Source organism: Nipponia nippon, unplaced genomic scaffold, assembly GCF_047370975.1.
Source record: "Nipponia nippon isolate SJK-2023a ecotype South Korea unplaced genomic scaffold, ASM4737097v1 scaffold_11, whole genome shotgun sequence".
Classification (NCBI taxonomy): domain Eukaryota; kingdom Metazoa; phylum Chordata; class Aves; order Pelecaniformes; family Threskiornithidae; genus Nipponia; species Nipponia nippon.
In genome coordinates, this window is record NW_028262302.1 from 27,933,436 (window position 1) to 27,953,746 (window position 20,311).

The 20,311-nt window shown below is 46.0% G+C and overlaps 1 protein-coding gene across 1 annotated transcript; it reads left to right on the forward strand.

Moving 5' to 3' along the window:
• Positions 1-8,967: 8,967 nt before the first annotated feature.
• On the forward strand, positions 8,968-17,485 carry CNIH1 (cornichon family member 1). Its single transcript, XM_087746845.1, has 5 exons — positions 8,968-9,119; positions 11,206-11,274; positions 14,529-14,641; positions 15,581-15,724; positions 16,545-17,485. Exons 1-5 carry the CDS (start codon positions 9,039-9,041, stop codon positions 16,570-16,572), a joined length of 435 nt encoding a protein of 144 aa, XP_087602971.1. The 5' UTR covers positions 8,968-9,038; the 3' UTR covers positions 16,573-17,485.
• Positions 17,486-20,311: the final 2,826 nt, after the last annotated feature.

The following is a 20,311-nucleotide window of genomic DNA, read 5'->3' on the forward strand; positions in this document are numbered from 1 at the left end:
GTTTCTATTGCCCTGTTTTAATTGCAAAGAGCACATTAGCATGAGTGTCTGACGGGAAAAGCCATTAACGCGAGGGATGACCTTCCTCCTTTTCTCAGCTTCCTGGAGCTTGCTTTGGACTTGTAGCATGGTCTTCGGTCTTGAACGTGCTCCCTCGCTTGCTCTTCTGCCTAAAATAATTCCTCTGTCCATCCGTCATGGAGGGTGGCAGCAAGGGAGGCGAGAGGACAGCAGCTGATGGGGTGCTGTGGGATCACTGCCGTCCTCCTCCACTGCTCTGCACCTTTGTGTCAGAGCTCTGTGTGTATGAACTTGTGCGAGCGGCAAGCCAGCGTGGGGGCTGGATTTCATTCTGAAATGCCACCTAGGCTGCCATGCTGCACCTCTCCCACAAGGTCAAGGCTCCTGGCGTAACCTGGAGCTGTGAAATACAATGGAGAGTGCAGGTGCCAGCTGAACAGTGTTAGAGTAGTTGTCGAGGAGACCCCGGGGCTTGAAGGAGTCAAAGGAACTTAGTTGTACCTTCTCCTCCTCCCAGGCATTCGCTCATCTCTTTCCTGCCCAAGAGACCCCTAGATTAATTTGATCGAAGCACTCCTTTTCCTCATTCTTGCTGACTGTTTCTTCCTTTCCTGATCTTTGGAGATTTTCCTATTTTTTTGAAAAAACTACTAAAGATAATCCAAGGAATTCAGCTTTGGTAGCTAACAATGTTTCTGCCGATGCTGAAGAATAGCCTTAATGGGCCACAGATTAGACAGGAGAGAAGTAACCCCCTTCTCTCTCAGCTGAGAGCTCTGTGAAGGAGAAAGTGCGCAGCTGCTTCAGCACATCTGGCTCTTGAATGGCATCTTGGTCACCTAAGTACGTTGCAACAAAATCTGTTGCCAAAAGCTCTGAAAAAAACGAGCTAAGCTGCTGTGGGAGAAGAACGGTTCTTGAGAACAGCTCATTAAAGGGAAGGAGGGGAAAAAAGGAATAAATAGCTCTCGCATCAGAGGGGGAGGTCACCTGTGGAGTCCTGTGGCATTCTCTGTTGTTCACTGAGTATGCATAACTAGAAAATGAGGTGATGGCTTACTGGTACTGCTCCTAGGTCATTGAGACAGTGAAAACAAAAGCTGACTAAAGAGAATTGCAGGGAGATCTAGGGATATCAAGTGAAGGGCAGCTGCTTTCGTTCAGGAAAGGTCACTGACTTGTAATAGTTATATGAAAAGGGCAGTTGAGTGGTCATTAAAGTTAAAGCTAGAGAAGGGAACAGGAAACAAAATGGAAAACCTCTGTGCGGCGGTACAAATCTGCAGTGTATGTGTAGCCTGACTATCACACACAGCTGGTGCTTTTTCTTCTAGGATTGTGCATAGATGGCTCGCCCAGGGCTAGGAGGAGTTCGCTGAGGAGATCCCTTGACTTGGCAGGGCCTTTGGGGATGCAGAGAAGAGGAGAAATGTAGTTGGTTCTGGAGAAGCTGGAAGAGGAGCTGGGGCAATCGCTGCCCACATGGGCGGGAGCCTCCTGGCAGTGAAAGGGACACCGGTCAAAAGGTCTTAGGAGCGTGCCTGTGCCTACTGTTCCACGTCCCCCATGGGTTGTGGAATTGACTGGAGTACAAGCTGGCTCCCCCAAGCTCCTTACCTGCTCCTCACAGGTGAAGGTCCTGCCACATTGTTTTTGGGTGCCTGTGAGGGTAGGGAAGACAAGCACGAGCAGGTAAGATGCTGATACGGTGCTGTTGAGAGGCAGAATGGCTGGATGTTGAGCACCCCTAAGGGGGAGTGCTGGCAGGGAGGCTGCGGGACAGAGACCTGAGGCACTCTGCGGGTATGAGAGTGGTTGGGGTTTATTCTGCTAGGCTCTTACATGGTAGGAGTGATGATTTCAGGATGTCAGCTGCAGTTCTGGTGATGCCTCCCAGGGCCTCCTGCAGCAGCAGGGGAGACCTCACCTGTGTTGGGACGCTGGGGGCTTGGCTGAGGCACCTCCCTTGGTAGCTGCAGGCATGCTAGCTGCTGTAGAGACCCAGTAAAGCTTTGGCCTGGTCTAGTTGGATTGTTTCTATGTTACAGTAGAAAACAGAACAAGACTTGTCAGTCTCCTAAGATGTGGCTGGTTAGAAAAAAAAAAAGTGCTCAGCTTCATGTGGGAAAGCTTGCTCAGAGGGGTTTATAGATATCGGTGCTGGAATTCTTGGATTTTGCTTCTACATATATGACTCTAGTTTGGTAACAGTCATTCTCTTCAGGGTCTTCCCTTAGGGCAGGCAACTGCCTCTAACAGCGAAGGAAGAGCTGTGGAGATGGTACGAAGTTTGTGGAGTAACTGCTTCTTCCCCTTCTACTCCAGAAGCCCAGGTAATCAGTCCTGTGTGCCAAGCTGGCCTCCAGGCTGGCCTGGGTACACAGCTGAAATTGTAACTGCTGGGGAAGAGAGAAGCTTTCTGGGATCTGAGAGGAAGCCCCGGTGTTCCTAAAGACCAGTCTTGACCTGCCAGGTATGCAGGCGCATAGGTTCCACAAGGGAAAGGAGTTGTAGTTCTCAGAATAGATCTCTGGGGCCAACAGTCGATCTTGGGGAACTGGCAACCTCTCTCTGGGCTGTTGTATAAGGCAGTGGACTGGCTTGATTTGTGCTGTATTCAGGCTATTGGGAGCTTCACTTCCAGCCACGTTTCAATGAACACAACAGTTCTGAAGTACAAGGAGCCCTGGCATTAGCTTGTAATTTCTCCGATTAAAACACGTTTCTATCTGCCAGGACTCTATGTTGAAAGGTTGAGCATAAAGCTGAGCAATTACATACCTCAGTTTTTCTATTAACACTCAATTTTCATTTTGTGGAAAACAGTGAAAGTGGTGACATACGAAACAGTGAATGTTCTCTGGTAGTGGTTAGGACGCTACCGGCATGTAAAATTGTATTCACATCTGTGTAAACTTGGCCACCGTTCCCCTCCCAGTTCTCGTAGGCTTTCTTCCATATCTGCTGTTCCTTTTGGTGATACTAAGATTATGTGATCTTGTGGGGATAACAGGCCATCTGCTGCAGTGGCTATACGCAGTATCTTGTACCGCCTCGCCTTGGTCTGACTGGGCTCTATGTCTTTTCTCTAATGCGCCCATAAAACGAAGGAGATGATTTTAATACATTTGCGTAGATGTAGTTAATCAGCGTGGTCCGTTTTGTCACACCCCGGGGGGATTGTCTCCTCTGGACTGTTTTGTCATGTTTCATTCTTTCAGGGCCTGCAAACGTACTCTGGGTTAACCTTGGTCACCTTTGGTGGTAAGTGAGACATTTCATAGAGAAGGTGATTGAGCTCAGCTGAAACTCCCCTGACAGCTCTAGCAGTTCCTCAGCAGGAGAGGGAGGGGAGAAGAGAGCAATTATCAGCCAGAAAGACTCTGAATGCAGAACAGATGTGAACGCGGGGAAAACAGCATGACCGTCTTTCATGGCAAATTTACTACTGCGATGGGGAAGTCCCATCAAGGCTTTTTGAAAGGCGCTCTGTTAACCGTTCCTGCTGTTATGTGCCACGGCAGGCAGCTCGTAGCATGAATGCAGCTTCTCTTCCCTTTCCTGCACTACTCGGCTCGACAATTCATATAATGCACCCTTGGAATCCCCACGCGAAACAGCATCTGTTGTTGTCGTCACCTCTTTTCTGCAGAAAATGGGAAGACAGCAGAAGAAAATGGGGCAGAAAATGTTCAGTTGAAAGGGAAAGGGGTGCCAGCCTTCCTGCACTTTCACTGAGGCCTTAGAGGGCAGAAGTAGAGCAGAAAGTTAGGGGTCAGTGCCCTTATTGAGCTGAATAAGGAATGAGAGATTTAGCATTTCTTCAAAATCATGTCTAATTTTAAATATCCGCCGTTGGAAAATGCTGCTGGATAATTGGAAGGAGAATGTGCCTGCCTTGCTCACAAATGCAGTCTGCCCGGCCATCTGCTCTGACAGCAACAAATCCTGGATTGATTTGCGAATGTGATTAATTCAGCTAGGACGACTGGATCAAGGGATCAGCTAGAGACAATATTTATACCCTACCTCCGACTGTGAATGTGCAATTGTTTGGTTCAGAAGTACAAAACAAATTGTATAGCTGTATTACTGGAAGAATGGAGAAATAGATGCATCCACTCAACAGCCCTTTTTTCCATAGATGGCCTCATTCCAAGGTCTGCAAGTACAGTCTAACATAAGCCTGCTTCCCCCGTCTCTGAGGTGAAGCAGAGCTCTTCTGATTTTACAGAGAGCTTCTGCATCTTTATTCGCTACGTCAATGCTGTTATTGCTCTTCTTGCTGCAGTTTGGGCTTAAGATCTTCGAGCTACTGGCTCTGCGACCTCGTCCACATGGCCTGGAGGGGCAGACGTGGAGTGTGAGCCAGCCACCCTGCCCTGTGCCTGGGGTCACTGATGGGAGAACTGGTACTGGGTGCACGGCAGGACTTACAAACAACCGGGGGGGGATTTCTAGCACTGGTAGAGCCTTGAGCTGATTTGATAATATGGATGTAGCTGGAGAGATCTGTAAAGATTTGTAAAGGAATTTAAATGTAGATGAAGGCTTTTGAAATCCTACTTAGCGTGATTTAAGTGTGTAAAAACACATTGGGCCTGAAGGTGCCGTGCTGAAGGCCGCATGGGATGTCTGTGGGAGAACAGGGAGAGGAAAGGCTCCTGCGTCCCGTGCTGATTCTTTCTTCTCCCTCACAACTTTTCCAGCGTGCTGCAGATCTGCTGGGACCGAGAGCGCTGCTTGGGGAAGCATGAGGCTGTGGTAACTGGGCTGTGTCTTCTGGCTGTTGACAAGACACTGAGCCCTGAGCAGCTTATTTTTTTTGATACAAAGCAGAAGTTGCATGTATCTTCTCTCCTTTTGGGCAGAAACAGTAATGATGTAACAGCTGGTGGAAGAGTGAATGCCTCATTTGTCCCAGCGAGTAGCTGCCCTGACTCTGCCTCGATGCAATCTTCCCACCATATCCAGCGGTGACCACGTTTCTGCTAAAACGATTAGCAGTGAAATAATTAACAAGGGAGATTTTTTTCGGTGTTGTCATTCAGTACCAGATGTAACGCCATCTTAAAGTGTTACCGCTATGGTTTCAGCTTCTGTTTATTCAGGCTGATACGGCTGCACTGGTTTATATTTGGACCAGAACTTAAAAGTTCTTCTTTGAAGAGCTAAGGAGTAAGGGTGGCATTGTCAGAGTCATCGCCACTACAGTTAGGCCAACACAGAATGTTTTGGAAAATCCCCCTCTTAGTTTGTTAATGACCAGCTGAATCCTGAAACACATTATAAACTAGTTCTTGAAAAAACAATTATTGGTGCCTTTGCCTGATCACACGCTGGTATTACGCCACGGGCTCAGAATCGTACGGATAGCCATTAACAGGAGCTCTACGCAGCAAGAGAAAAACAAACCCTGTTATTAAAAGGACAGGTTGAGTATTCAGTATTTAGCCTGTTAAAAGAAAACTGTTGCCATCTGACAGTAGATGTTGGAGGGATTGAGGCCACGAGTGGATTCCATAATGAGATGTGGCGAGATGCCTGGCAGCCTCTGTGTTTTGAAATTGAGTTTTAAATGTGATTCTTCTTTCTCTTGAGACGTCCTTTCATGTGCAAAGGAATTTATAACCGTAATTTGTTTATGTGGCCACATACATAATGGTAGAGTCTAAACAGGGATTCTAATGATGAGTTAATTAGCACAACAGGAAAGGATATTTGCCCGTTCGGAAAGGAAGTTGGTGCACTCGCAAGTCCAGGGATCTTTTAGTCCTGCTGATCAAAGATCGCGCAGTGAACCAACCTCCTCCGTCCTGATGTCTGTTAGCACATAAATGAGGTAAGTGGGTGCAGAGATTGTCTACTTTTGCTGCTTCTGATGTGTCTTTAAAAGGTGTGCAGAAAGGTGACCTCTGCTAGGCTACGTTAGAGGTACTTGGAGAGTCTCTTCCGAATTGTAGATAAATATTCAGATTTTCCTCTCCTGAAAACCCAGTAAGCGAAGTCTTTATTGAAGTCAGCAGGATTTTTATTACTGAGTTCAATGGTATTAGATTCTTTCCTGATATTTATAACTGAAATGACTATTTTTCCGGGGATGTTATTTTTAATGTCGAAGAATGTGGTTAACCCATGCATTTCTACCCTGATAATTCAGAGAAATTGCTCTGTAATCTTCCCTCACAGCTCTCTGCCAAAGCATTGTTGTCACGACCTGCCAGAGTCGTCTTTCTTCAGCTAAATCTTCCTTACGAACAGACTGTAACACGCTGAATTATGACTGATTATATGACTGTTTTCCAATAAGGACAAATACTTGAGAGGGATTTGAGATGAAGTGAACAGACACTGACATTTTCCCTCGGGATTCCAATCAGGATTAAACTCAATGAGTCCAAGCTAAAAGGAAAGTGCATTAAGAGCTATGGGCCATCTCCAGATCTCCGCTGTGTCTTCCTCACGTTGTTTACAAGGTTTCATCGGAGAAAATTCTAAGATACTCAGTTGTTTGATTTGAGATCCCAAATAAATGAATGAAATGAGAATTGATTAGAGCCTTTTCTACAGAATTCGCTTCTAATTTCCTTTTGTCTTATCTTAAAAAGACAAGCTATAATACAAGAAATCTTTCAATGAACAAATCTTTGTTGTACAAGATTACAGCTGCCTTCCACTCTTCCTGACAAGATAATTGCAGTTGCAAGCATCAGAGGTAATAAAACGTTGCATTCCTCGAGGCAGAACCAGTATTAATTGCAAACGCAAGTACATGGCTGACACACCTTTTTATTTCTGGTACTACACATCCCTATTGCACAACACTCTGTTGTACAAGAACACAGAATATAATTAGCAACACAGCAACACCGGTGCTTATTCGGGTGTTGAACAGATTGTTTCCCTTTTCTTTCCCCATGTTTCAGCTAATCCGGATCATACATCCCAATCCAAACCCAGCAGCATCCGTTACAGCTGGAGTGCTGGGAAGGAAATCTTACTGCTGCAACGACTTGTGTATTCAAGGAGCCGTGATGCTGCTGACAGCATGGTGGTGGCCAGCCCTGGTGCAACATCAACAGCGGCTTGGCGTAATCCTGTGTAGAGCCCTCGGTCCATATTTATCTGTCTTGAAGTACAAACCCCTGTGTTACAGGTGAGCCCCCTGTGTTACAGGTGAGCCTGGTGGCTCGTCGTGGGTCTTGTGGGGAGCCAGATCTCCTTCATCAACCATATTAGCAGACTTAGTGCCAAAGCATCTGTTATTCTACAGGGCTTTCTCGCCAGGGAGGCTCTACGCATTACAGTTAAAGCAGCGGCCGGTGATGGTCACTATATCTGGGTGCCTTTTTAAGTGCATGTCTACCTCAAATGGATCAAACCGCTGGCTTCCATATTGTGGTCACAAACCAGCATCCCCCAGTCCCAAGCTCTAACAGCATCTCTGCGCACATCCTCTGTTTCTTTACCTCCCACGGCTTTCCTGATGCAAATGACCCTCCTGGGTGGCTTAGGAAGAGCCTCAAATGGGGCGTTTGAACACTGAACGTCAGGTCTTCCAGCAAAGCCCAGTCAAATGGCCTTGGTAGTAAGTGTGGCTCGAGGCTACTCAAAGAAAGAAATAAACAGTGTGCTAATAAATAAGGCCTAATGAAACGTCACGTAAGTTCTATGTAGAAAAGCAAGCGATTGCAGAGGAAGACTTTGGTCCCCTCTTGTTTCTAACTCACTGCTCAGGAGCGAGGGACGGCGTGGTCGGGAGGCGGCCCTGATGCACGGCCAGGGGCTTGAGAGCCGCGTCCGCCGGACCCGGCAGTCCCGGCCGCGGGCACAGTGTCACCTGCACCCCCCGAAACCCGAGGTCCGTACCCCACTGTAGACGTTTCCCTCCACAAAACACGAACACGGCGGTAGCTCTCTTTCTAATCCATTTTGTCGCTCCCAGACGGAAGGAAACCACAACGGGCTCAGCCCTTACTGATGTTCTTATTGCCTGGTGGCCATCTCCTCTGGCCCCCTTAATTAATACTCACTAAGGTTAATTTTTTAAAATCTGTTTTCTGGGTTTCACATTGAAGTTTCATTGGTCATAATGACACCGCAGCGGTTTTATGGGAGTTTTGTGGGTGAGATGAGTGCTTTTATACTGAAAGATCACCTTTGTGTTTGCAACAACCTATTTCCTAAAGACAGCTCATTTGCTACAGTTTTCCCTCTTATTTTGGTGAAGGAAATAAAGCTCCCGCTCATCTCATCGTGGCACTCAATTAATCGCGCGTAAAGCTTTCCGGCAGATATCACTGGAAAACATGGTTTACTATTTGGCAGCCGTTAGTTTTATGGAAATCATTACTTACGCTGCTCGTCTGGAGGAAGTGATTGCAGACTTCATTGCAAGGTATCATTGCTTAAAACTGAAACGACTTTTATATGACCCTGCGGATGGAAAATACGCGTTGTTCTCCTCAAAGCATTTGTTTTCTTGCTGTTTCTTTTGAGCAAGCCCCAAATTGTGTCGATTTGGGATTGCATAGAGTTGTGACCCCCTCCTCTGGGGCGCGCACAGCGCACCCTTCCCCAGTATTTCTTCCTAAAAGAAATCTGCCATCTCCCTGTTCTCCAGACGTAGCTCAGACGCGCCCGGTAATCCCCGCCGACGCGGCACTGCGTTTATTACCATCGGGCGCCAGTCTCCCACGTTTTTTAACCTGGAAAACACCTTTTTATCTAGCTGTGGGTCAAATTCCGTTCTCGAGCTGGTTTTTACCCGCGTTTCCTCGGCCCCGCGGGTGGGTGGCGGCGGGCCCGCGTCCCCACGCCGCCGGGGGCTGTGGGAGGGGAAAAAACGCCTCAGGCCAGGAAATGGCGCCCGCCGGCGGCGGTGCCGGCGGGCACCGGCAGGGGGCGCCCGCGGGGCAGCGCGGCGGGGCGGGGCCGGCGGTGAATGATCGCGCCCGGCAGCCCCCGCGCCGCTCGCGCCGCTCCCGCCCCGCCGCGGCTCGCCCGGCCCCGCCGCCATGGCCTTCACGTTCGCCGCCTTCTGCTACATGCTGGCGTTGCTGCTCACCGCCGCCCTCATCTTCTTCGCCATCTGGCATGTGAGTGCGGGGCGGCCCGTAGCGCCCGTTCTTCCCTCGGCGGCCCGAGGGGCGGCTGTCCCGCGTCCCCTCCCTGAGGGGACAACCGCCGGGCCGCGGAGGGGGGGGGGGCGGTGGCTGGCGGTGCGGGCATTTTCCCCTGGAGCCGCCGCTCCCCGGCTGGAGGCCCTGGGCGCTCGCCGGCCCGTCCTCCCGCGGAGAGCAGCCGGGGAGGTGTCCGTGTGTCCGTCCGTCCGCCGGCAGGAGGGGCGGCCCTGATCGCCGCTCTCGCGGCGGGGCGCGTTTTCCCGCTCTTTGTGTCGGTCCCTCGCCCCGTCCCGCCGCGGCTGCCCCCGCTGACAGAAGGGCAGCAAGCGAAGCACGGCTTTTTGGGGCGGGGGAAGAGGCACGGCCGAGGCTGCCTCCGGGCACCGAGTGTGGCCCAAAGCGAATGCGAAACCGCAGCCAGGCCGGCCGGGGAAGGGCGGCGGGCGGGCCTGCGCGGCCCGAGCGCGTCGCAGGGGTCTCCCGTGAGGAAACCCCCGAAGGGTTTCCCCTCGCCAAGCCGCGGTGTGAGGTCTGGAGGCCGCCGGAGGTCTCCTCTCTGCCTGGGGGCCGGTGGGGTGCCCGGCGGCATCTCCCAGACGGCTCAGCGGTGCTGGGCGCCCACCGGCCTCGGAGCTGGGGTGGGTATCGTCACGTCTGCTCCCCACCTTCGGCCTCGTCTTCAAGAGGTGGAAATCAGGCAACGTTTGTCTGTGGATAAAATGAATTTTCAAGTGCTGATGTAAGATAGGTCCATTTTATTAAGTGGTATTTTAAATGAGTGCAGGGTTGTAGTGAGGTGGGGATCAGTCTCTTCTCCCCAGTAACAAGCGATGGGACGAGAGGGAACGGCCTCAAGCTGCGCCAGGGCAGGTTTGGGTTGGATATTGGGAAAAACTTCTTCACTGAAAGGGCTGTCAGGCCCTGGCCCAGGCTGCCCAGGGCAGGGGCTGAGTCCCCATCCCTGGGGGTATTTAAAAGCTGGGGAGATGTGGTGCTCGAGGACATGGGTTAGTGGTGGGCTTGGCAGTGCTGGGGTAACGGCTGGACTTGATCTTAAAGGTCTTTTCCAACCAAAACGATTCTATGATTCTAAATAGCGGTTGCAAATGTTTTAGTCTGAAGTTAGTTTGGCTGCTTATTTAACAGAAATAATGAGTTAACTGTTGCATTCTTTTTATGCTTTATATTAAGACTTAATTTTTGAGTTTTTTTAAATTATTATTATTTTTGGAATGTTTTCTATCTTGAACCTGACACAGGGAGAGGCAGGAACCTGCCTTGGATCAGCCATGAGATACTGCTCTAGGAGAGGATGTGAAGAGGGTGTTGCTCTTGGCACTATTTCAAGATTTGTAGTTATCCTTAACAAAAACCGGTCTGTTGTAATATAAGCCCTGTCCTGTAAATGTATTGGGGCTTAGGCTGAATATAAATGAATCTCTTACTGGTAATAAGTTGGTCTGTCTTAAGACTTCTTCATGTTTGGCATGACGTGTTCTGTAGAAGTGGCTTTCGTTGTGTTTCATGCTGTATCTTTGTCTGATTTTTATGGCATGAAGAGGCCGTAGCTTTTTATGGATGCACCTTTTGGACATATGTGTGGGGTCAGCATTTACTTTGACAATGAGACAAAACATTTGGCTGCTTTGAAGATTGCTGTTGCTTTTTCTTGATTAACGAACCTCGTGTCAGGTTCCTGCTGGCAACCAAGAGAGTCGCTTGTGGCATTCGGGGTCTGTGCACAGCGAGCGGGGTTAAAAACTGCTGAAAGGGACGCTGGAAATTGGTTGCTGGTGGGGAGGTAAAAAGGTAGAGTGTGGCAAAGGCAGAGATCTCTGAATGCCTGAATTATCTTCTGCTTTCTTGTTTGTATAACGTATTTCAAATGTGTCTTAGCTGTGGCTTTACGACATTGGAACGTACTTAGGGGAAATGGTGTTCCTGAATATGGTGGCAGCACTTGAACATTATGGCTCTGTACCAAAATGTTACTTTTCATGGATAAATATGTTGTTATTCCTGGACTGAAGAATCACAACTCTTTCAATTTTTTTTGTAGATTATAGCATTTGATGAACTGAAGACCGATTACAAGAATCCCATAGACCAATGTAACACACTCAATCCTGTAAGTTGCATGCTAAACATTTTTTTTTTTTTTAAATGTATGTAAAATGATTGGTTTTAATGCTATCTTGATATACTCAAACTAGGCAATAGAATTGCATCTGAGTGGACAAAACCTAGCTGTTCGATAGAAGTTCTAGGGAAAATTCTTTGTCTGATTCTTTACTTTCAACTTGAATATTCTGACTGTTATTCATCTGGTGGTGATCTTATCAGCTGTCGTACTAACATTCTTTCAATCTGCTTTCTACATTTTCGGCACAAAGACAGTTGAAAAGGTCAAAAAGATTAAAAGAGTCAAAATTGCATTAAAGGTGTGTACTGCTTTTCAGTTTAATGTTTTTAATGCCACTTTCATTTTGTTAGGAACATTTGTAATACCCTTAAGCTGTTTTGTTTAGTGTGCCTGTTCATCTGCTCGTTATTTGTTTGTTGGGGTTGACAACAACTTCATGGATTTCCATGTTTTGTGCAAAACAATTTTGCTTGCTTACCCAGTGAAGCGGGGAAAACTGTTACATGCCTGTTATAGATGTCCTATCGATGAGCTGAAGTTAACTTCAGATAGAAATAAATAGTACTTTTCAAGCAAGATTTATTGCACTCTGAGATTATAGGAGACTAGTTAGTTTTTAAGCATTGACCAAGTAAATTCTGATCTTGTTTGAGGATTTAGGTGGGCGTAACGTGATAGGCATTATCTTCACTTCTTTGTTTTATGTTCCAGGATCAGGGGTGTATCTTGGTGTCCTCTTGGATGCAACTCTGACACTCCTTGGTTTGTGAAGAGACTTTGAGACAAACTATTTGCTTGCATCTGTAACAGGCCAATAATAAAAGGGATACTCGTTAAAGAGCATATAGTTTGATACAGCAGTTTTTTTGTGTATTTCTCACGGTTTTTACTTTGGCTTGGTGTGCCCAGGCTGAGGTAGAATGTAGGGGCAGCACAGCAGTGTGGCCTGGACTGTCACTTTATGGTGTTTTGAAGAGTTAAGCAAATTATGCAAATGACAACTGAATTTACAGTAGCTGGGGAGGGAAACGCATGTTAGACATATGGCACATACATTGACAGCGAGCGTTACAGCATGAGAGCGGGTGGGGAGGAGAAGAGGTGATAGGCAGAGGATTGCATCTTGGAGAGTGAGGTTTGACGCTCGGATAGCTGTGCATCTAACAGTTTCCCTTGCTCGGTCTGTTTTACAGTCATTTCTGCTACAGTATGGGGGAAGGCAAATTCTCATTACATTTATGCATTATGATCTTATCGCAACCTTTGGAATATTACAATGCGCATGTTTAATGCAAATATTAACCTTCTGTTAACCCACATGCATGTAGTGTTTATTGATATGATAGCTTTGTGAATTGAAAATATTAAATAACGTAATATTTGCTGTTCTTGTGAAAGTAGATTGGCCACTAAAAGTGAAGTTAAGACTCTTGAAGGGATCTGGTAAATGATGCTGGACAAACACACTGAAGTGTTTCCCTGTACAAAGAATCAAAAATCCTGGTAGGAATTGAGACACCTCAGTAGAAAGATTAGCCCAAAATAGTAACTGCTTAGTACACTGTTGATGCCTTCTCTTCCCTGCTCCTATTATAGTAGTATCTCTTCTCAGCAATGACATTTCCTCCCTCGCTTCTGTGATAAATATCATGGCAGAATATGATGTAGTTAATTTTCTTTTAGGACAACCAGGGAGGATAAAATGTGGTCGATTTGAGAGAGACAGGTATTCTGGCGTGGGAGTAGGGTCTAATAAACAAGATGAAGAAAAATGTGTTTTGAGATGTGTAGTTAAATAAACTACAGATTTTCAGACCTGGTAAATCTGTCTCAGCAGGCTGCCAAATGCATTGTGTTTTGGGTAGGGTGGTTGTTCTACTATAAATAAATAATTGCCAAATTGTAAATGGTAAGTATACAAAGAAGGATCTGGACAAAAATATTTACTTGAAACATTTAATGTATGACAGCTTATTTTTGTTGATGTTGATGCAAGTTTGCTTCGTTTGATATTCTTCATTTAGAGAAGCAGAATGTTGTAGCAAAGTAGGTGGTGAGAATGTCTGCTCGTTGGTAGGTTTTAGATTTCTAGGAAGATATTCTTGGGGTTTAAAAGAAGTGTCCGCTTGGAGACAATGAAAAAATTATAAAACACCGAAACTTCAGCGTAGTCATTCAATGCAACCTTAGTCTTATTACACAAAAAAGAGGGGCAAAGTGTGTTGTGTGTATATGTATACGCGTGCGCAGACACGTGCACGTATACATTGACAATTTAAATCTTTAGGTATTTTTCATGAGGAGATAGTTTAGTGGTCCTGACCTGAGAAGTGAAAAGCGTATACAGATTTGCTGCTTTCTGAATTGTGTGATAAAGGAGTAAATGATATCACTTTGGGGTGACTTGTTTTACAAAATTTTACTCTTGTGGTGGGTGTGAGATTTTGCTGGCTCTTTGCATGCGTTTAATCTATGTATCTCTCCATATTATTCCTATTAATAACACTAATACTAGCTGGCATTTCACGCTTTCTGTGATTTCATAGTAAACTGATAATTAGCTCTGCGGGCTTCTGCTGGAAAGCATGATGCTATAAAGCATGCATATTAGGTACTTGTGAAGGAGAGCGAAGCTGGCTAACACGCCCCAACCTGTACGTGCGTAGCTGCTGTCGTGCCCTCCTGCGCTGCGGGCAGCACAGCGCTCGTCTCTGTGCAGGCCCCTGTGCGTAACAACGTCGCTGCTGATCTGGTTTGGTAAAGCTTTGCCTAGGACGTTACATTTTGGCAATAGTCGGAATTTGAAAAAATTACGTATGTGTGAATACCAAAACAAAGCTGTAAAACAGGAAAACACAAAACATCTTTTTGCATATAAACCGTGACATGGAGCATGTTTCCTACTGATATTTCTCTGTTGCATGAGCAGAAATATCTCGATGATCTCTTCTGTTATGAAGGTCACGTATAAAGCGTGGAATCTCTATTTTTTTATTGCTTCTATTAAATTATTGATCTGAGCATTTGATTTTATAAATTTTTCTTCTTGGTTCATGAATATCATGTGAAAACAGCAAGGTGCGTACTGCTGGTTGCTGTTTTCACTTTCTGCAGTCCTGTTCTTGTTAGTGTTGTTTTTTAATTTTTTTTTAAACAATAGCTTACCTCCAAAATAGATTAAACACCACACACTTTGCTTTGAGTAATCGAAACTTCTAACTCGTATTTTTCTTTTCCAGCTTGTACTTCCAGAGTACCTCATCCATGCATTCTTCTGTGTTATGTTTCTCTGTGCAGCAGAGTGGCTTACACTGGGTCTCAATATGCCTTTGTTGGCTTACCATATTTGGAGGTAATATTGCCGAGTCTGGTATCTCTGTAATCCCGTTAATTGTTACTCATTCTCCCGGTGCGGTGCTTCCTGTTAATTGTTCCCTGTCTTTGGCAAATGAAGATGCTTTCTGATATGACATTGAGAAAGTTTATGTCACGGCTATAAACTAAGAACCATCGCTTTGCTTTCTGTGGCACTTGTATGTGTTGTGCTATGCAAGAATCGAGTTGTGTGTGTTAAAGGTAGCTGGCACGTCAAAGGTGTGCTAATACCGCGGATCCACAGCGCGGCTCGCCAGTAGAAGCGGCCACCCCGCTTTCCTCCTCCCGCTAAGACCTGGGCACCACCTCTCCTTGTGCTGGTGTTAGTCCCGTGCAGGGAGCTGGTCTGGTCGAAATGTAACCCAGCAAAATGGCTTTCGCTGCCTGGCTGGATCTGTGCTAGTCCTGGCGTGAGGAGGAATCGGAGGGGTGGGGGTAGGACTGTTCCTTTTGCCAGTCGCCTGTGTTCAGCTACGATTTCAGGATCGTTTTGTGTTGACCCGTATGCGTTTTCCTTCGGCATGGTAGCCAGCATGCGTGGTATTAACGAGTAGAGGCTGTAGGTCAGATAGGGTTATACGTTGGTCTCTTCTCCAGCTTTTCCAACCCTCTCAGGAATCCCATTTTTCACTTATTTATAAATTTGTCCTATTTCCTTTTGGTGTACCAGAGTTCAGCGGGGTTTAAGGCTGAGGTGTGCTGTCACAGCACCGTTTGTGAAAGCCCTTCCATAGGCACGTTTGGGTTGGAGCTTCGTATTGCGCTTGCAGTTCGCCATCTCCTGCATGGAGCTGATGGACTTTGCTGTAAGGGGTGCGATTCCTTGTCTCGGTTGCAGTGTTACTTGGCGGGTGGGGGGCAGGAACCAGTGTTGCCCATCGCCCTCACCACAAAACTAACTGTGCATCGCTTTCAGGTACATGAGTAGACCTGTGATGAGTGGCCCTGGTCTGTATGATCCTACAACCATCATGAACGCAGATATTTTAGCCTATTGCCAGAAAGAAGGATGGTGCAAATTAGCATTCTACCTTCTATCATTTTTTTACTACCTATACGGGTAAGTGGTTTTTTTTTTTCTGTCTCCCATCTAATCGTCAGTCTGAATTTTTTTTGATTGGGCTCAGTGCACAGGAGAAATTTTGTACATAGGAATATATATAGTGCCAACTTTCCTGAAAAAGAATCCACAGTCACCATTTACTCTGTTTTTAAAATGCAAGTCTTAGTTTGGTTGGAATTACTAACGTGAATGTGTATACCATGACTGGAGACTTGAAAACTCCGAGCTTTTCTTCTTTGAAGCATAATATAATACCCCCTCCCCAGTATTTTCATTAAGAAGCTGGAACAGTAATATTTTTAGTGTAAGCAGGTATTTTGATGTAAATGCGATTTTTTTTGTGGAAGTCAGAGGTAGAGGAGTCATTCCAAGAGTGAAAAGGGGTGGGATGTGCAAAAGCCAGCGCCACTGCCTGGTTCCTCCTCCCAATTCTCCCTTCAAGCCAAAAGCCACCTCTCTGCTTGGCGTTCGCCTCTGTTCCGGGTGGTGCGACATGGGAAGCGGGGTGCAGTCCTCCTTCCTCTCGGCACGCCGCGCATCTTACACCACAGCTGCAATAGTTCAGGCTTTTGGCACGTTAGGCGTTGATACAGGGCTCCCTGTTACCACGTCACTTGATGTAGTGACAACTGGTTGTTGCATCCATTCAGGTTGCGCTTTGCAATCCCCTTCTGATGTGTTTGTGACTGTGTAAGACCTTCAGTCGCAATCCACGTACCTCACACAGATTTGTTCCTTAGAATATGTGACTGTATAATGAAATGTGTAACGCTAATCAAAATGGTGCATCTTAATATTTTTATTTTTTATTTTCCAGCATGATTTATGTTCTGGTGAGCTCTTAAGAAGACGTTCGGCAAGCTTTGTTCCAGTTAAGTGCATGCAAAAGCCACAAAACATGGATTCTTTACAACGAGAACCTCTTACCAAGACTAAATACGGAATCTGATGATTGCATTTGCGTTAGAAAACAATGACTCCCCTATTTTTAAAATATTTCCACATTTTATACTTGTGGAAAGACTCTTTTCTTATATTTTACTGGGACACTGAAATTAAGGAATTGCAGGTAAATTAATATAAAGATTACTGGGTTTTGAGAAGTTTTGAGTTTGCACTCCATAAGGAACAGCCATAATCTTCAAGTAGGTATTGGTTACTGACTAGCCTTAGTACACTAGGGATTATCTTTAGGCCGGGCTTTGTAGTGGCTCATATGGACTTGCGTATCCCACTCTAACGATAAATCAGCTGTAGCTGCCGAGTGCTTGGGAAGGACCGGAGGTGCTGTGTGTTTTACCTGTGGGTGACGCTGGTCTTAAGAGATGAATTCATGGACACGGTTGCAAAAATAGGAGTTCTCTTTTGGTTTATTTTGTATTATTTTTTTTTTCTATTTGGTTAATCTCTTCCTGTATATGCATGGTTCCGACTTCTGTATTTTCACTGAAAGTTAGCCTTGCTATAATCTCAAGCATATGTCATTGTGATAGGAGAAGTTGAATTGTCCTCAAAGGGGTGAATTTAAATGATGATTTCTCTTTTTTTTTTTTTTTTTTAATGTCTGTGCTGTCTTATTAACAAATGGACAAATCTACAACATTTATCAAGTCCAATGATGAAAATACTCTTGAATTTAAGAGTAATACTACAGACCTTTTCAAAGCAGAAAGTGAGATTTGTGAAACTGCCCTGCTGTTCCTTAGTGCAATAAATAATAAAAAAAAAAAATCTCAAATTCAGAAACACTTATTTTTACCCAGTGCCTTGGTTTTGTTTTTATATTGAACAGATACTTGCTGTATTCATCCGTTTGCTTTACGATGGATAATTGCATTACCTTTTCAAAACAGAACACTGAACGAAGTTACGTCTGGAAAAGGGAAGCTCCCATTTCCTGCTTTATTTCATGGGTCTGCAGATAAATATAGTAGATGGGGCAGGGGGAAGGTGTTTAGGGAAACTGATGCTATTGCATTGTACATTGCTGCTGCAACTGCTGCTTAATTTAGGAGTAATAATTAGGAATCTTTTTCATTTACCTGTGCTGGAGAATAATGAATAGTTCCCAGTTCTAGTAAAACGTTTTTGTATAAACTGTGTATTTGTTCACTTTGGGTCTCTCGGGTGTTGGGTGCAGCGAAGGTGGTACGGGTGGCTGCCCTGGCTTCCACCAGAAGCCCGGATACTCCAGTCTTGGTGGGCTGGGCGGTGGCAACCACGGAGGAAAAAGAATATGAAACAGGGCAAGTGTTGAATATCTCTGCCTGAATAGCGAGAGGATGAATTTGGAAATCTGCCTCTTACAGATGTCCGGAGCTAGAGGTTTGGCATCTGAAACAGCCCCTGAATAGCTTTTCTACCATGAATTCAGTTGCTTTTTGAGCATGTTTGTAGCCTGGTGTGAAAGATACCCCGAGACAGTGAGTTCTGCAATGGAATTACTCAGTACGTAAAGAATACTTGTTTAAAAAAGTTCTGCCAAAGTTCATTTGGTGCCCCTAAGCTCTTATCTTTTAAGACGTATTGAAAATTTCCCCCTTTCCACCTTATTTAGGCTGGGCGTGATTGACTGAAGAGACCTTCATCATGTCATCTGCCAAAGCAGAGGAGTCTGTTTAATCTCTTCTTGATGGGAAGTCCCTCTGTAGCTTTGCGATTATCCTTTCTCCTCTGCAAATTTTCCTTTTCTAAGCTGAGGAGACCAGAACGACTGTCATCGCACGAGGTTTGGGTGCCCAGGGGAGTTAGAGCAAGCAGTTTCCTGCTCTCTGCTTCCGAATTCCTCTCCTCTTTTTCTGATGTGCTGGGGGCATGAGAATTCAGGCTGCGATAACTTCAGATTCTCTTTCCTAAGCACTAAGATACCTGACAGCTTATTACTAGGTGTATAAAATCATTTTTCTCACGTGTGTTTCTTCTTTGCATTTATTGACACTTCATTTCACATGCCATCATTGCTCAAGCATTCAGCTTTACAAAATTTATATCTTTTTTTTTTTTTTTTTTTTTCCTGACTGTCCCAAAACATTTGCAGCAGTTGCAGGCTTCACCTCACGGCCCTCGTTTTCTGCGCAAAGGCGCGGGTGCCAACCCGTGCACCACTGGAGCTCTGCGAGGAGCCACTCTCACCCAAAACTTTATTGCTATTTTATTGCTTTATTCCTATTCTGCAATCCCTTTCGATCGGTTGTTTGTTGACGAGAGGGTTTTCTTCCTTGTGCAATAATAATTTTGAGGTTTTAGCAAAAGAATTTTGGAAAGGCTTTTTGGAAACTCAGGAATACTGTTCCTGTTGGATCATTTTTATTTTCCTGCTCCTTCAGAGACTGCTGTGAGGTATGACCTCAGCCTGCCTAAGCAAAACTAATTATCTCTTTTGTATATTTATTAATTTGTTAGGGAAATGACAGCCCCTAGCTCTCCTTGGCCTTCTAAACAAATCTCTCCTTCCCGCGGTACTTGGGCTGATGTCCGCCAAGTTACACAGCAGAACACACGGTGCGGGATTTGCAGAGTGCAACCGCTGGCTGCTTCTGCACCCCTCCAGCTGCGGAGGGGAATTCCACCCCGGAATCGTGAGCAAAACGTTTGCCACGCGTGCGCTGTCCTGTGGGTGACGGGCTTTACGCATCTCACGCCAAAGTGCACGTGGATATTCCCAAAGGGAGGGATACCAGCTAGAGTACCGGTCGTTTTGTATTCAAAACGTGGGCCTGACGGGAATTGATTTCTGGAGTTTCAGGAGGCAAAAGATGGTGGAGAAAATAAAGCATTTCTCCGCCTGTCAGCAAGTTTCCTGCTAAGCCATCTTAAAAAGCCATCTGATCTGTACTTAATATCTGAAACCCACCAGTTGCAAGGATGAAGTACTGAAGAAGGGACGGGCGGACACTTTTTTTTGTATTTCTGTTTGAGTCCTGGGGAGCAGTGTCAGGGAAGGAGCAATGCACGTTTTGAGCAGAGTATTTTCTGTAAGTGATTCCACGCTCTGGAAGCTGGAAGAATTCCTGTTGCCTGCCTTAGGCGTGGGGAGGGGAAGGGCAGTAAAAGCTAATTAAATATAATCTGCAGAAATTGCCTTTAAACATGGGTTTAAGCGTCTGGTTCAAACAACATGTTAAGAGAAGGCTGTAAATTTTCAAGTTAGCAAAGTAATGAGTTCAACTCAAAGCTGCTGGCGCTGTGGTAGAGTCTCGTGTCACAACTACCGATGTGAAAAGTTACTGAAACTTCATCGACACGCACCAAGAACAGCTCTGTCCCTGTAGGCAGCGGGGAAGCGTGGGCCGCAGCGTTGGGAGCAGAGCACCCTGGGAACAGGACAGCAGCGCTGCCTCGGCGGTGCTGGTACCGGACGGGTAACCGGCCGCTTTCCTGAAGCACTCTGGGGGGGAAAAAGCACTTACAGAATGAACGGCAAGGAAAGAGGAGATGGTGACAGGGCAGGAGGACAGCCGGGAGGCTGACACTCGGCTGATGGCGACGGCAGCCCAGAGGCAACAGTTCGACTCTGTTGCTTTGTCTAACGGCGAAAGGCATGGCGTGGGCGACGCGCGCTTTCTTCCCAGAGCCAAAACTCGC